This window comes from Lineus longissimus, chromosome 16 (genome assembly GCF_910592395.1).
Source record: "Lineus longissimus chromosome 16, tnLinLong1.2, whole genome shotgun sequence".
Classification (NCBI taxonomy): domain Eukaryota; kingdom Metazoa; phylum Nemertea; class Pilidiophora; order Heteronemertea; family Lineidae; genus Lineus; species Lineus longissimus.
The window spans coordinates 7,132,432-7,146,570 of record NC_088323.1 but is presented as its reverse complement, the minus strand read 5'-3'; the positions used below and the strand labels follow the sequence as shown (position 1 = coordinate 7,146,570).

Genomic DNA, 14,139 nt, shown 5'->3' with positions numbered 1-14,139 from the left:
AAAAAGTTAACAACAATTTTTCATTCTTTTTCACGTTGATGGTTTGTATTTCTCAAGATGTTAACACATCACATTTAACGATGAAAGCGGTCATCAATTGATAACAGATATCTGGACATCACGATTTTTTACAAATTTCAAAAGTAGCCAAAGTGATTTCACAGAGATCTTTGAGGTACTGATGATAAATGCTAATAAAAGTTTACAGCAAGAGTTCCTGCAGAGGAGACAGCACTGTGATACATCTAGAAGTGTATAAAAAGCGATGGTATAATTTCTATGAAAATTTTCTAATGCAGCTTCAATTGAATCACTAAAGTGTCTCGAAAATGAAAATTTTAGTCGCTGCGACCTCTGACAATAATCGCTGTGATGAGCGATAAAAAGATTGCCTGTCTGCAGTAAAACCAGTACAGTAGAACAACTCAATTAAGGACACCCTCGGTACTGACCAGTGCTGTCCTTGATAGAGAGGTGTCCTGATTAGAGAGGTCAAATTGAATGGAGAGAACCAACTTTGAATGTCTGTGCGGCCTACTATGTTGACAAGAATTATTACCATCTGGTGGCCAGAACCAAACACAGATGTGCACACCATTGCTGTGTAACAAGAGTACCACTGTCAACAGTGGCAAGAACACAGGCAAAAGTGTCCATCCATGATCTATGATTGGCATTAATCATAAATGTTCCATCCATTGGGTTTGTGCTTTGCTGCTCACGTTTATTCTTATGGGACCCGTCGTCACTGGGCCTATGATGGAATTCCCATCAATGGAACGTCCGTGGCCCATCAGTGGATCTACCATGATGGGCCATCATAGAATCCATGATGGGATCCGTGTGTAAAATGTGGTTCGTGGCAATCATCACAGATCCATCCATGGCTCATCAATGATCCATGCATGGACACTTTATGCCTGTTTAGCTATTTGACTGTCGGAATTTTGAAACACAGAAACAAAATATTTCATTAAAATACTGGATCTTAATGTCTTAAACACAAGAGAATGTTAGTTGCTAACAACTTCTTTTTCCAACAGCTGACAGCATGAAGACCTTACAACACGTAACAACATCATTATCACATTTAGAAAGTTTGAAGAGCTAGGATATAGAATAGAAATAAGAACACGGATACACTTCTTAAAATCTAATCTCAGATCATTTTGGAATGTGACACATCCTGAAATTTATTCATTCACAGGTGGAGCACCATAGCATAGCGGTCAACACCACTGGCTACAACGCAAAAGGGCCCGGGTTTCGATCCCGGGGAGAACCCAGGATTGTATTTCTGGATGAACCAGCGTGGAAGGTTGGAAACTTTTCAAGGAACTAAAATTCCTGGCTCTTCACAGAATTCACAAAATTCCTAATGCATTCCCTTTAACAGCGCCTCAAAATGCATTTTCTAAAATTGAAAAAAATGGAGATGTCGGTTTTTTCACAATAAGTGACAAACAAATCTGACATTCTAAAATGCCCAGGTTATCCATCTTTTCAATGAAACTACCTGGTATGAACGAAACCTTTTTTGGCCACATAGGACTTGATTACACAACGAAGGACACCAGAGGAGTAAAATTTGGAATTCTAAAACATCTCGATTAAAACGAACCACAGTTTACAGAGTTAATGCACTATGCCCTTATAAACCTTTCCAGAAATGGGGCGCCGAGTGTCCGAAATAGTGACGTCATAAGGGGAAACTAGGCTTTATGGTGGAGGGACAAAGGAGATAGTCATGGTTGACCAACACACTTGAATGCCTTTAATGACCGACAAGGGGGAAAAAGTTATTTCCAATGCAAGCCACCAATTTCGGGAAGCATGTATAGTGCCTTGTTTTGAATACAGCGGTTATGGATAGGCAATCATAATCGCTTGGGTTGATGCAAAAAATGGAAGCAGTCAAAAAGCATTTAAAACCACATTATTTGTTATCTAATTTGAGATGTTTTAGAATAGAAACTGATACCTCACTGTCGGTATTGATGGTCTCACAAAAACCGCTCGGGTGGAATTAAAATGTTGGTCTACATTTTACCCCACCCTTGCGGTACTGGTGAGATCACCAACAACGACAGAGAACTATCAAATCCTTGAACCAGGGACTCCTTATTTTTAGCCTTTAACGTTGCGCGGTATTGTATCGCCACGTCGTGAGAAGAGTCTGCACTGTATCGCCAGTTTTCAATGGGAATTAACGCCTTTAACTCTACAGTAGGCACGGCGTACATCGGCAAGGGGTTAATCTCCTAGGCCCATAACTGCCTCGTCCATGAGGTCATCGTCGATCATACACGGTGACGGGTTCGATATCGGACTCGTAATTGGCTTCATCACTTTGGGCGACATCGCCATGGGCGACGGCGTCAGCTGCGACTTCTTCACCAACGGAGAATCGTGTGATGCCGGCGACTTGGGCGGGACAGGAGAGTACCGCTTTTCTAAAGGAACCGCCGGCGACTTTGTCCCAGAGACCGCCGGGGCCACAGCACTCGGGACAGGCGATCGCCCTGTGTCTCGTGATCCTGGTGTAGTGGGGCAATCGATAAAGAGGCTATCCTCGGGACTGCTCGGTGCGCTCCGCGGACTCTGCACAGGCCCAGTCCGCTCGACCCGCGGTTTAGGTTCGACAACGCTCTTATTACTTTTCGGAGGCGGTTGTTTGAAATATTCCGATTTTTCACCGAATATCTGCTTTGCAGTAGTTTCTAAATCCGTAATCACTTCCTTCTCGATAATAGGTGGCACCGGTGTCTTATTGTTATTGTCTTTCACAATTTTATCCTTCAGGTTGTTATCCGGCGTACGGCGGCCATCAGGCGTATTGCGGCCTTGAGTTCGACTTTCCGGCGTACTACGTCCCGACGGTGCAGCCTTCTCAATAACTTTTTCCGGCTCTTTTGGTTCCTCCTTTGGAGTATTTTTAGAACTGACCGGCTCTGGCTGTGGTGGCGACTCTTTCTCTTTAGGCTTGAGATAGGGCATTGCTAACCGCGGATCAACTAAACGTGGATCTGACGGTTTACTATCCGAGCACTGGTCGGAACTTGAGCTCAAAGTTATTGAAGGTTTCTGACTCGGCACTGTAGGGACCTTCTTCACTTGATCAAAATTCGTTCTGGGTTTCTCTGCATTATGGAAAGTTTCAGTCTTTTGCTTGTCGCTCGGATTCGAAGCCATTATGTCGGCGATGCCATGAGACTTCTTGGGTCCTCCGGAACTGTTATTGCCCCCGACACCAGACGACGACAGAGTACTAGGCTTTGGCGGCACTGGCAACACAGACTTTGTCGTCGTGGGCGTTAAGTCCTTTTTCTTACTTGGGTCGAGCTTGGGAATCTTTGGCAACTTAGATATGTCCAGTTTCGCCGTTTCTGGACGTTTCAATGGATTAGTACTGAAAGATTTAGATAAAATATTTGGTTTTAATCGCTCCTTTTGAGAACTAGAACTTTCACGATGCGAATCTGATTTACTTTTATCATCATCTCGTTTGACACTTGATTTGACTGATGTGCCTTCCTTTTTCTCCGAACTTTTACTAGTATTAGGCAAGTCCGAACCCGGGACCGATATTGATGTCTGCGACTGTGTCTTGGTCAACTTGTCTATGACAGCAGACAAAGACCTCGACCTCATCGGCGACTTCCCCTTGCCAAGTGATCCAATAGGTGGCGTGCCAGATGACGCGGCCTGTGTAGGGGTGCCGGGGGTGCTGGATGTGGGGGTAGTCGGGGTTACTGGGGTGGAAGGCTTGGCTGACGTGGTGCTAGACGACGTAACATACTTGGTAACCGGTGAAACTGACGACGAAATCTTTGACAACGGCGGTGTGTTTGGCGTCTTTTGACCGTAAAATTTCGACGAAGTTGACAGCGTCTTCTGTAGTCCCGGTGACGATTTTGTTGTCGTCGATGTTGTCGGTGTCGCACTCTTCGTGGATACGGTGAACGTGGAATTCGACGCCGACGATGGTATACGCAATGGTTTCAGTTTGATAGTGGGGGTTTTGTTCATTAGTTTCGAATCTCCCTTACTGACGGTTATGTTTTGTGCGGTTGTGTATTTCTTGGTGACTTTGGTGGAGCTGCCGTGCGATGAGATCTTACTTGAAGGAATCTTGAGCTGAAGTGGCGGATTCTTCTCACCGGACTTGACCGGTTTCAGAGACGGACTCGTTTTCTGCGGAACCATACTCTTCGGTTTAGACGCCGCATCAGTTGCTGGGGGCGTCTTGTTAGCCGGTTGAACATGCATCCGACCACCCGTCGTAGTTATTTTAATCTTCGTTGACGGTTTATGCTCCAATTTAGACTTTGAACTCGACGAATTCTTAACCTGATACGTAGAATCAGACATTTTCCCAGTCTCGTCAAGCTTTCGTTTCTTTGAATATTTATCCTTTTTCGACCCGTCCTTCCTGTGTTTCAAATCCTCCTCCTTCAAATCTTTCGGCCGCTTCAACTTGTCTTTCTTAACAGACATCTTGAGTAGGTTATCTTTTGATGAGATGATCTTGGCAGACGCCGAAACAGAGGAGGAACCACTCGAGGAAAGCGCCGGGGAAGACTTTGTCGATATTACAATTGAATTCCCGCTTCCCGTGCTGGCACTCGTGTAAGTGGGACGATCGTGATCCTCATCGCTATCCACAGCAGCCTGCTTCGTCAGTTTTGACTTTACAACTTTTTGTTCCTTTGTGCATGTTGACAAATCAAGTACCTCTTGCGGAGAAGGCGTATGAGTAGTTTCGGAGCCAATTTTGACTGTTAGAAGAGGTTTTGGCACACTTTTTTTCGATTTCTCATCCTTAGAAGTACCATCCTTTTTCTCCTTAACTTTCTCCTTTTCTTTATACTCTTTCTTTTCTTTCTCAGGTTTCTTTTCAACCTGCGGAGAAATGACTCTGACCTCAGTATTTGTCGCCAGCGCGACAGATGCCGTGGTTGTCAACGTGGCGACAGGTGGCGCACTGGCAGTGCTTGTTACCGTGGCAACAGTTGTTGGGGTAGATTGGCTTGTTAGAGTCGGGGGCGTCGACCCGGAGGCAGTGAGTTTAGATGCCACAACAGCTGGGTTCAAGGTGACGCCAAATGCGTTCGCATCGCAAGCTTCCAAGTCCATCTCCTCGGAATTCTCATTCAATGTTTCTGGAAACGTTCCTTCCGTGTTTAACAATTCGGTGTTGAATTCCAACGGATCTGTATCAAAGTCCTGCGAAGGCAACGAAGCTTGGCGGACAATTCCTTTTGTTTCGTCGGCGGTCATTGTAGCAGGCCTCAAAGCGCCCTCTGGGCCGACCAACTGCCCTCCGATGTAGACCATTCCTTCCTTGTTGGTGAATATCTCGGGATCCAACGGTGTCGTGCCACTTGCGACATTATTGATGATGTCGTCAAGTGTTTGTCCGAGCGGGTCGTTTTTTGCCTGAATGTCCGCAATGTTTATAGTAGATGTAGACTCAGCACCAGAGGTGCTGGCGACTACTGCCGGAGTATCTAAGACCTTAGGGGGGTGGGAAACTTCCGACGACTTTTTCAGAGGCTTTTCTTCCTCTGTGTTATCACTCAACAAAGCTGCCAGCTCCCCCTGCTGGCAGCTTGGCAAGTTTTTTGTCTCCTGTTTAATTATGTTATCAAGAGACGACGCCAGTTTCGTGACATGTGATTCCGTGTGGTACGACGGCTGGTCAATAGGTGTCGTGGGTGTGGACAACTGGCTCACGCTTGCTCTCATCTGCTGCATATCGTGCATCGGAAGTTCAAACAGGTCATTCGACTCGACCGATCCGATCATGGGCAGTGACGGCAGATCCGAACTCATCTGACGGCTATAACCAGAAAACTCCTCCTCGCTGAATTTCCGCTTGGGACTTTTCCCACTAGAGCTGCCGGGACTCCGTGCGTCCGACGTGGCCTTTCTTTTCCTTGGCTTCCGAGGCTTTGGCACCAGAGGCTGCTGATTGTGAGGATTATCAGCGAGTAGATTCGGGAGCAGCGTCGCTTGAGTTTCGGGGCTGTCGTTATCCTGATCCAGGAGACTCGCCAACATTGGATTCTTGGCGACCTTCTCGGCCCGTATCGACTCGAGAACCTCCTTCTGCGGTACCTGTCCATCAAGACTACCGGTATACGACTCATAATCGAATGAACTCAAATTCGTCGGCGTGACGTTGAAACCGGCCTGCCCCATCTGCATCATAGACGACTCGTGTGGGAAATTCGGTATGGGCATCGACTGCAGCGGGCCCACTCCCTGGGGGTAGCTCATTTGTCGCTGCAGGGGCGGAAACCCAGTACCATCGGGGAAACTAAATCTCCTCTCTAAAGGGGTAGGTGTGGGCATTGGTGGTCTGTTCAACATGGCATTAGCTTCAGCTGCTTGCGTCTCGGATTCTAGCTGCGCTCGGGCCTTGGTCATGATCATGCGCATGGTGACTGGGATGGAGAGACACCTAGAGGAACAAAAAAGAACAAATAATACAGAAGACAAAAAAAATTTGTATCTGTACCAGTTCAGAAGTGTACAAATGTATAACGCATACAGGTGAATTGATCTTCCCAAGAGCACTCGTATTTCTTTCAGTGTGTTGAGTTCGACTGAGAAAGCTGCCCAAGATAGTCAGGCAAATAGTTCCATCCAAGGTTGGCTGAGGAAATCTCCATCCGGGGTGGATGAGGAATAACGTTGGCAAATTCTTCACTTTCCCAAAAAATTTCTTCACATCACTCAAGGCCATGAATAACATTAGTAAGACCGTCGAATATTTAGATTTTTGGTATAGCTTGTGCTATAGATCGTTACCTTTGAATGACCTTGCAGATGAACTCATCTTGGCAGATTGGGTTATCCGAAGACAGTGCCATTAACTTGGCCTTCACGTTAGTCATGTCATTCAGGTCAAACTCAACTGAAAATGAGACATGCAGGATGAGTTTTCACTTCATTTGGATGAACCTTATCCTCCCTATGCTCTGAATATCCATGATTCTGAGGATATGATGCAGTGTTCTCCACACACTTTAAAAAATGGGCGCCCTACCCCCTTTTTTACCCGCCCGATTTCCGCCCCTCCCCTTAAAATGGCCGCCTCTTAATTTCTTGAATAAAATTACATCCTTATTCGTTCCATTCACCTTAAAATACACACTATGACCCCAAATGCCTTTAAAATGCTACTATAGTCCTTGAAAACTTCAAAATAGGACCTTTTAACAAGAATTTAAGAACAATTTTCCCACTGCGACAAGACCAGACATTGCCAAGTAGTTCTTAATGGAACCGTTAGCTCCCGATGGTACCATTTGTGCCAGGATTTGTTTCAGGAAAGAATTTAAAATCTGAAATCATCTCGAAAATGCCCAAACGCAACCGGTCCTACACTTACCAGAAGCCATGGAGTCCAAGACGGGATGTTCAAAGGCTACCGAGATGTGATGCAGCGATACAGGCATCACCTCGAACACCATGGCGTTCTCCACATCCTGCCTGGCGTGCGGTCGGATGCAGCTCGTGATGAACGTGTTGAAGACCAGCTGCTGGCGGAGATAGATCAGGATCTTTGGCACGTGTGTGGGATGCGTGAACTGGATCTTTGAGATCATCATGCCGACCATGTGGTTGGTGTCACCGGGCTCACTCAGGTGGTAGACGTGGTCTTGGTCCTTGAGAGTCTAAACGAAAAGATGTTACAGTAGAACCTCTCTATTAGGGACACCATTGGGACAGACAAATACTGTCCTAACTTGAGAGGTGTCCTCATTATAGAGGTCAATTTCAATTTCAATGATAACTTTGGTGCCTAATGTAGCGTCCCTAATAGAGAGGTGTCTGCTAAGGGAGATTCTGCTGTGATTTAATGATTCATACAGTGATTCAGCGAGGCTAGTTTCAAAAGTGAATTCTGTTCGACACTTATATTTAATTGAAGTCTCTGTAAGTTGTGTCTGGTATAGCTTTTGAGGTGTACCACATGATACATAAGAAATTTACAAATAAAGTACTACACTTTGGAGTTCTGTATATTTGGACTTACCACCCTCAGGCCTTTTTCTTGATCATACTTCATTTTTCCCTTACTCATGTCATCAGCAATCAACGACACGATGGGCTGCATTATGGCTCCTTCGATGAACTCAATACCTGAAAAAGATTTAAATTTTTTTTTATATATACAGTGGAACCTCCCTTAGCGGACACCTCTCTATCAAGGACACTAGTTTTGGTCCATAATTGGTGGTTTCCATTCAATTTCACCTCTCTAATCAGGACACCTCTCTAATTAAGGAGAGCACTTGACAGTCCAAAGGGTGTCCTTAATAGAGAGGTTCTACTCTACTTAGTGGAAAGGACGCCTTACAACAGGCCACAAACACCAGTTAAACTACAAGCACAAACTTGGTAAGTCAATTTATTTGTCTCGCAGTGTGTGTCACTGGTGTCAATTCAAAAATAAATTCCACAAAGGCCCATCATAAATTCTATGACGGATTCCATCACAGAATCTATGATGGCCCCATGGTAGATAAATCTATGATGTTCCATCATAGAATCTATAATGAAAAGTCTCCGTCATAGAATCTATGACGGGCCCTCCTAGAATCTATGACGGGCCATCCTAGAAGCTATGATGGGCCCTCCTAGAATCTATGATGGGCCATCATAGATGCTTGGACGACCCATCATAGAATCTATGATGGGCCCTCCTAGAATCTATGATGGGTCGTCCTAGAATCTATGATGGGCCATCCTAGAATCTCTGATGGTTATCCTTTGCCACGGATCTACTCCGTCATAGATTCCCGTTTTTACCCACCAGTAACTTGCTGTATCCGCTGAAGAATGGACAGCGAGACCGGGATGGGCGTCTGGAGATTCAGCACAAAACAGGCACACAGCATACTACTGTTCTGGGTGCTCAGCTGAGGGAAGGAGGGTAGACTGGAAGAGAGAGAGGAAATTAATCAAAAGTATCAAGGGATCGGAGGAAAACGATGGTTACAACGCCCAGACTGACAACATCACCCAGCCAGACAGGAAGCAACAGGTGACAATCTACCGTCTATGCAGCGGAAGCGCAGTGGATGAGTCTCATGATCAGGAGGTCGTGGGTTCGACTCCCGGCCGAGTAACTGCTTAGTTCCCCTACTGGTCGAGTTCAGGTGCGCGCCTTCTGGTTGCTCCTTGAAACCCTGATTGCATTCTGTGGAATTGCTCTGTATCTGCTCCCTTATGATGAATAGAGACTTACTTTTTTCCGTCGGCTGTTTTACTGATAGTCATAAGACGCATCCTTTGTTTTACTGATAGTCAAAAGACACATCGTATGTTTTACTGATAGTCATAAGACGCATCGTCTGTTTTACTGATAGTCATAAGACTGCAAGCGTAGACACTTACTTTTTTCCGTCGGCTGTTTTACTGATAGTCATAAGACGCATCGTCTGCAAGCGATGCCCGAATGAACTTTCGATGCCGACGGTCACAGAATGTCCCAGTTTGTTGTCAAGAATCGCTTCGACAGTCATCGGGTATGACGTCTTGGTTTTTGGGTTCAGCAGGTTGTACGGAGCAACGAAATAGATGAGCTTCATCGGAAGACCTAGGGAGGGAATATATTGTATTTGTATCACTTGCTAAGGATGCAACAGTCAATTATTTAGTGTGTAGTCGAGGCATATTTAGAAGAGTGCTGTGCCTTACTGCTCCCAGGGGTGCAAGTGTACCCATTTTATGCTCAAAATGCACCCTTAACCTCATAAACCAGAAAATGTATTTTTTTAAATTTTAAATTTTCTTCATTTTCCGACCCATAGTCAAGGGTTAAAAAGCAATTTAGGACACAATTTGCTTCTAAATTTCCCTGTGTATTGTGACATGATCTACGACAGTCTGATTCACAAACTCACCTCCGACTCGTGGTTGAACAATTCCCAACGGAGACTTATGGATATAATTGGATACACCACTTATGGAACTGAAAGACAAAACAAATGATTGGAATGGAACCCTATTGCAGGCCCTATTGTCCACATGTTCATCAGGCCGAATCTAGCTTACTGATCTGCACCGGACTTATAAACAGGAGAGGAGAGGGTTCATTTTCACCGCCCGAGAAAATGTTAAATGTCGGCCGAAACATCGGTCATGAGAAACCCCCTGGTAAGAAGCCAGGTAGCAAAAAATATCAACCCTTCAAAAACTCGACAACGCAATTGCACCCAGTGCTTCTGTGGATGTAGATACTTAAATCGTTTTTTACGCTACTTTTCAAGGACAGGCAGGCCTGTTTATGGCATATATTGGGTTAACCTACTTCTGTAGTTGTGACAGCTGGTTCAGATCAGTTTCCAAGGACTGCAGGGCAACATAGGATTTTGTCTTCTGCTTCCTGAAAGAGGCGAATCAGAAACGCATTAGTATCATTAATATAGATAGTCTAAAAATGGTCCCAATTTTGGGTGCCAAGCTCATTCGATACAAAAAATCACTGGATGATAAAATATCAAAATCAGGACTGATACAGATTTGGATTCTTGAAATCTGTATCAGGCCTGAAAAATGACTATTCAAACAAAATCCCTCAGTACAGTGGAACCTCTCTAATAAGGACACCAACGGGACTGATAACTGCTGTCCTTATTAGAGAGGTGTCCTGATAAGAGAGGTAAAATTGAATGGAAACAACCCATTTGGGACCAAAACTAGTGTCCTTAATAGAGAGGTTGTCCTTAATAGGTAGGTGTCTGCAAAGGGAGGTTCCACTGTACTTGGAGCTCCTTCAGTACGAGTATTACTTACTTGTCTCCTCCAATCTTGTAAATTGCCCCCAATCCTTCGAGATGTTCGGTGAATTCATCAAAGTTGCCTTCTTTCAAAACTTTGACCAGCTCTGGACAGGCCTGGAAAACAGACGCACAAAATGTTAGCGATATGAGAAACAAGAGTACCGGGCTTACGTCATTACAGACATGATATATATTTTCATCCTAAATTATCCACTATTGCAACTCACCTGCACCTATGCATATAATCTTGAAGCGAAATGAAATGATATGAATATGAAATTCTAATACAATTTTACAAGTTGACGAGTCACAGTGGTTGTCTGCATTCACTATTGATGGTCAACAGATCAGATAGCATGTACGACTGTCAGTATCACACACTTCCGTCCCCCTATTTGCTTTTGTCTCTGGTCTGACAACCAATTTGTCGAGACTCAGCCATGTCTTTTGCTACTTGTTCTTCTCTGAGAAGAATTCTTTCATTTCCATGAGAGAAGACTCTAATCAATGATTCACAAAGCCATAACATCTGTTGTTCCATTGTTCTATTATAGAAACATTCAATGATTCACTTCTTTAATCTTGCTTCTTCTTCTACTTCTTCACATATTCACTTCTTTCATCTTGCTTCTTCTTCTACTTCTTCACATATTCACTTCTTTAATCTTGCTTCTTCTTCTACTTCTTCACATATTCACTTCTTTAATCTCGCTTCTTCTTCTACTTCTTCACATATTCACTTCTTTAATCTTGCTTCTTCTTCTACTTCTTCACATTATTCACTTCTTTAATCTTGCTTCTTCTTCTACTTCTTCACATATTCACTTCTTTAATCTTGCTTCTTCTTCTGCTTCTTCACATATTCACTTCTTTAATCTTGCTTCTTCACATATTCACTTCTTTAACCTGTTAACAGCGTAATTTTTTATTTGTTAACCGCGTCCTATTGCGTAATTGATTAGATTACACATGCACATCCTCATCTAACGGCCGCTTCGTCTTGCATGCTGTAGCCATGAATCAGGTCAAAAACTGGTGCCAGTGGCGGCCCGTAGTGTTCTGAAAGTAAACTACACTTTGCTGACGATCTAAGGGGATTCCCCATTGAGTCAGAAACATAGGACGCCATATGACGTCTTACGCAATGCACGTTCTTTTGGCCAGGACGTCAAATGGCATCTTACGCAGTTAATAGGTTAATCTCCCATTCATCCAAATTTGAAACTCTTTAGTCCTACCTTGCTTTCATTCCCATGAGAAACATTCACTTCTTTAATCTTTCCATTCGTCTCCATCTTAATCTCAACGTAAAACGATTCGGTGCTGATATAACAATCCGTCCCACTCGATACGGCCGTGAACTTCAAGCCCGTTGATCGGGCAATCGAGTTGAGCTTCTCGACAATGGAAGATTGTGTGGTCACTGAAATAAAGGGAATAATGGTCACTTTTCTTCTTCTTTTATAGCATTCCAGGCCTTTCAATTACGTGGAGACCTCTACACCCTGTATTTTTTTAGCCCGTTTTGGGGGACATGTTTTTTTGCTTTTTAGCTTAATTTGGGGACATTTCATCGCGCCAATTTGCCTGAACAGCAACATCATAAATCAAAGTTAGTGACTGATATCACCACATACACCTGAAAAATCATAATTTTAGGGTAAAACTATAAAATTAGGCCATTTGGATGAGATTTGGTAAAAAAAAAAGACCTAATTTGGGGACATCCTGTACGGAATCATGTAATTGAGAGGCCTGCATTCATTACAGCACTTTAAGTTATCCCACTACTGTTGTGCACTCATTGAGGTCATTGGCCTCAGCAGTAAACATAATAAATCTGGAATCAAAAGGCCCTTTATTTCGTTCCAAAACGCTTCCTTACCTTTCATCGCTTTCTGAAGGTGGTCCAAACATTTTTGTAAATAAACTTTGTCAACAACTTCTGACAGGTGTCTCTTGTCCTGAAAAGAAATGAAGCATCCTGAAGACATCTAACAAGGGCTTAAAATCTAACAGGTCAACTTCTAGCTTAGTTATCGCTAACATGCTTAGTTATCGCTAACATGCTCAGTTATCGCTAACATGCTCAGTTATCGCTAATATGTTCAGTTATCGCTAACATGCTCAGTTATCGCTAACATGCTCAGTTGTCGCTAACATGCTCAGTTATCGCTAACATGCTCAGTTATCGCTAACATGCTCAGTTATCGCTAACACGCTCAGTTATCGCTAACATGCTCAGTTATCGCTAACATGCTCAGTTATCGCTAACATGCTCAGTTATCGCTAACATGCTCAGTTGTCGCTAACATGCTCAGTTATCGCTAACATGCTCAGTTATCGCAAACATGCTCAGTTATCACTAACATGCTTAGTTATCAATAACATGCTTAGTTATCCCCAACATGCTTAGCTATCCCTAACATGCTTAGTTATCACTAACATGCTTAGCTATCCCTAACATGCTTAGTTATCACTAACATGCTTAGTTATCATTAACATGAAAAGAGCATTAGTCTTTAAGTTTTTCTCTTGATAAAACTTTTAGTTAAATTGTAACTAGAATGCTTCACTTGATGACGGAAGTAGCCAGTCTTGACAATGGCTGCAGCTGGTACAAGGGAAACATGAACCCTTGCTGGGCTTTCCAACTTCACCTAAAGGTCTCTATTATCGATATCATGTAGAGATAATGCATCGAGAAAGGTGACACGACCCTTACTCAATTCTGTCAATAGAAATAGCAAGTAATGTTTTAGATCACCCCACTAACTTGATCACTACACAAAATCAGACGTGATTTCGTATCGCCAGATAGACTCACCGACATAGCCATACGGACGACCTTGGTTGTCTCTGTCCATGATTTCAACTGAACAGCCTTAGCCTTCAGTCGATCCATCAATTCGACAAGTTTGGGGTCCATTTCTGCAAAAAAGTATAATTTCTTACATTCCATGGCCAAAAATTAGGTCTCAAAGAAATCTGTAGCAATAGATACAGAACTAAAAAGTGTCAACCAGGCATACACCGTACATGGATGTCTCCACAGTGTAAAATGTACAGTCACTGTACATAATGTATGCAAAATAATGTACACAATTGACAATCCCAGACAGATTGTCACACAAGAAAAAATTCCCGTTGCAAAAAAGGCACCAATCAGAACTTTCAAGCAGCCCTCTATCTTAAAATATACAGGAATTAATGGACAATTGTCTTGGGTAGATGAAATATAAATCTAAAATCAGAAGAACGATGCATTACCGGTCTTTTGTGTGCCATTATTACTAGAATCTGGCACAGAAGGCCGAATGGAGGCCATTTTCTTCGGGCA

At 43.5% G+C, this 14,139-nt stretch overlaps 1 protein-coding gene across 3 annotated transcripts; it reads right to left on the bottom strand.

Moving 5' to 3' along the window:
• Positions 1 to 35: 35 nt before the first annotated feature.
• LOC135500221 (mediator of RNA polymerase II transcription subunit 1-like) lies at positions 36 to 14,139 on the bottom strand. Of its 3 annotated transcripts, XM_064791519.1 has the most exons (14): positions 14,070 to 14,139; positions 13,627 to 13,730; positions 12,685 to 12,763; positions 12,038 to 12,222; positions 10,813 to 10,913; positions 10,328 to 10,402; positions 9,921 to 9,988; positions 9,412 to 9,613; positions 8,828 to 8,952; positions 8,048 to 8,154; positions 7,400 to 7,685; positions 6,817 to 6,922; positions 3,800 to 6,466; positions 36 to 3,409 (listed from the first exon to the last, which is right to left on the bottom strand). In XM_064791519.1, the coding sequence occupies exons 1-14, from the start codon at positions 14,125 to 14,127 to the stop codon at positions 2,254 to 2,256; spliced, it is 5,319 nt and encodes a 1,772-aa protein (XP_064647589.1). In that variant the 5' UTR covers positions 14,128 to 14,139; the 3' UTR covers positions 36 to 2,253. The 3 variants fall into 3 exon arrangements, with proteins under 3 accessions (XP_064647589.1, XP_064647588.1, XP_064647591.1); XM_064791518.1 differs by having other exon boundaries at positions 36 to 6,466; XM_064791521.1 differs by lacking the exons at positions 9,412 to 9,613; positions 9,921 to 9,988; positions 10,328 to 10,402; ... (3 more) ...; positions 13,627 to 13,730; positions 14,070 to 14,139 and adding an exon at positions 9,263 to 9,295 and having other exon boundaries at positions 36 to 6,466.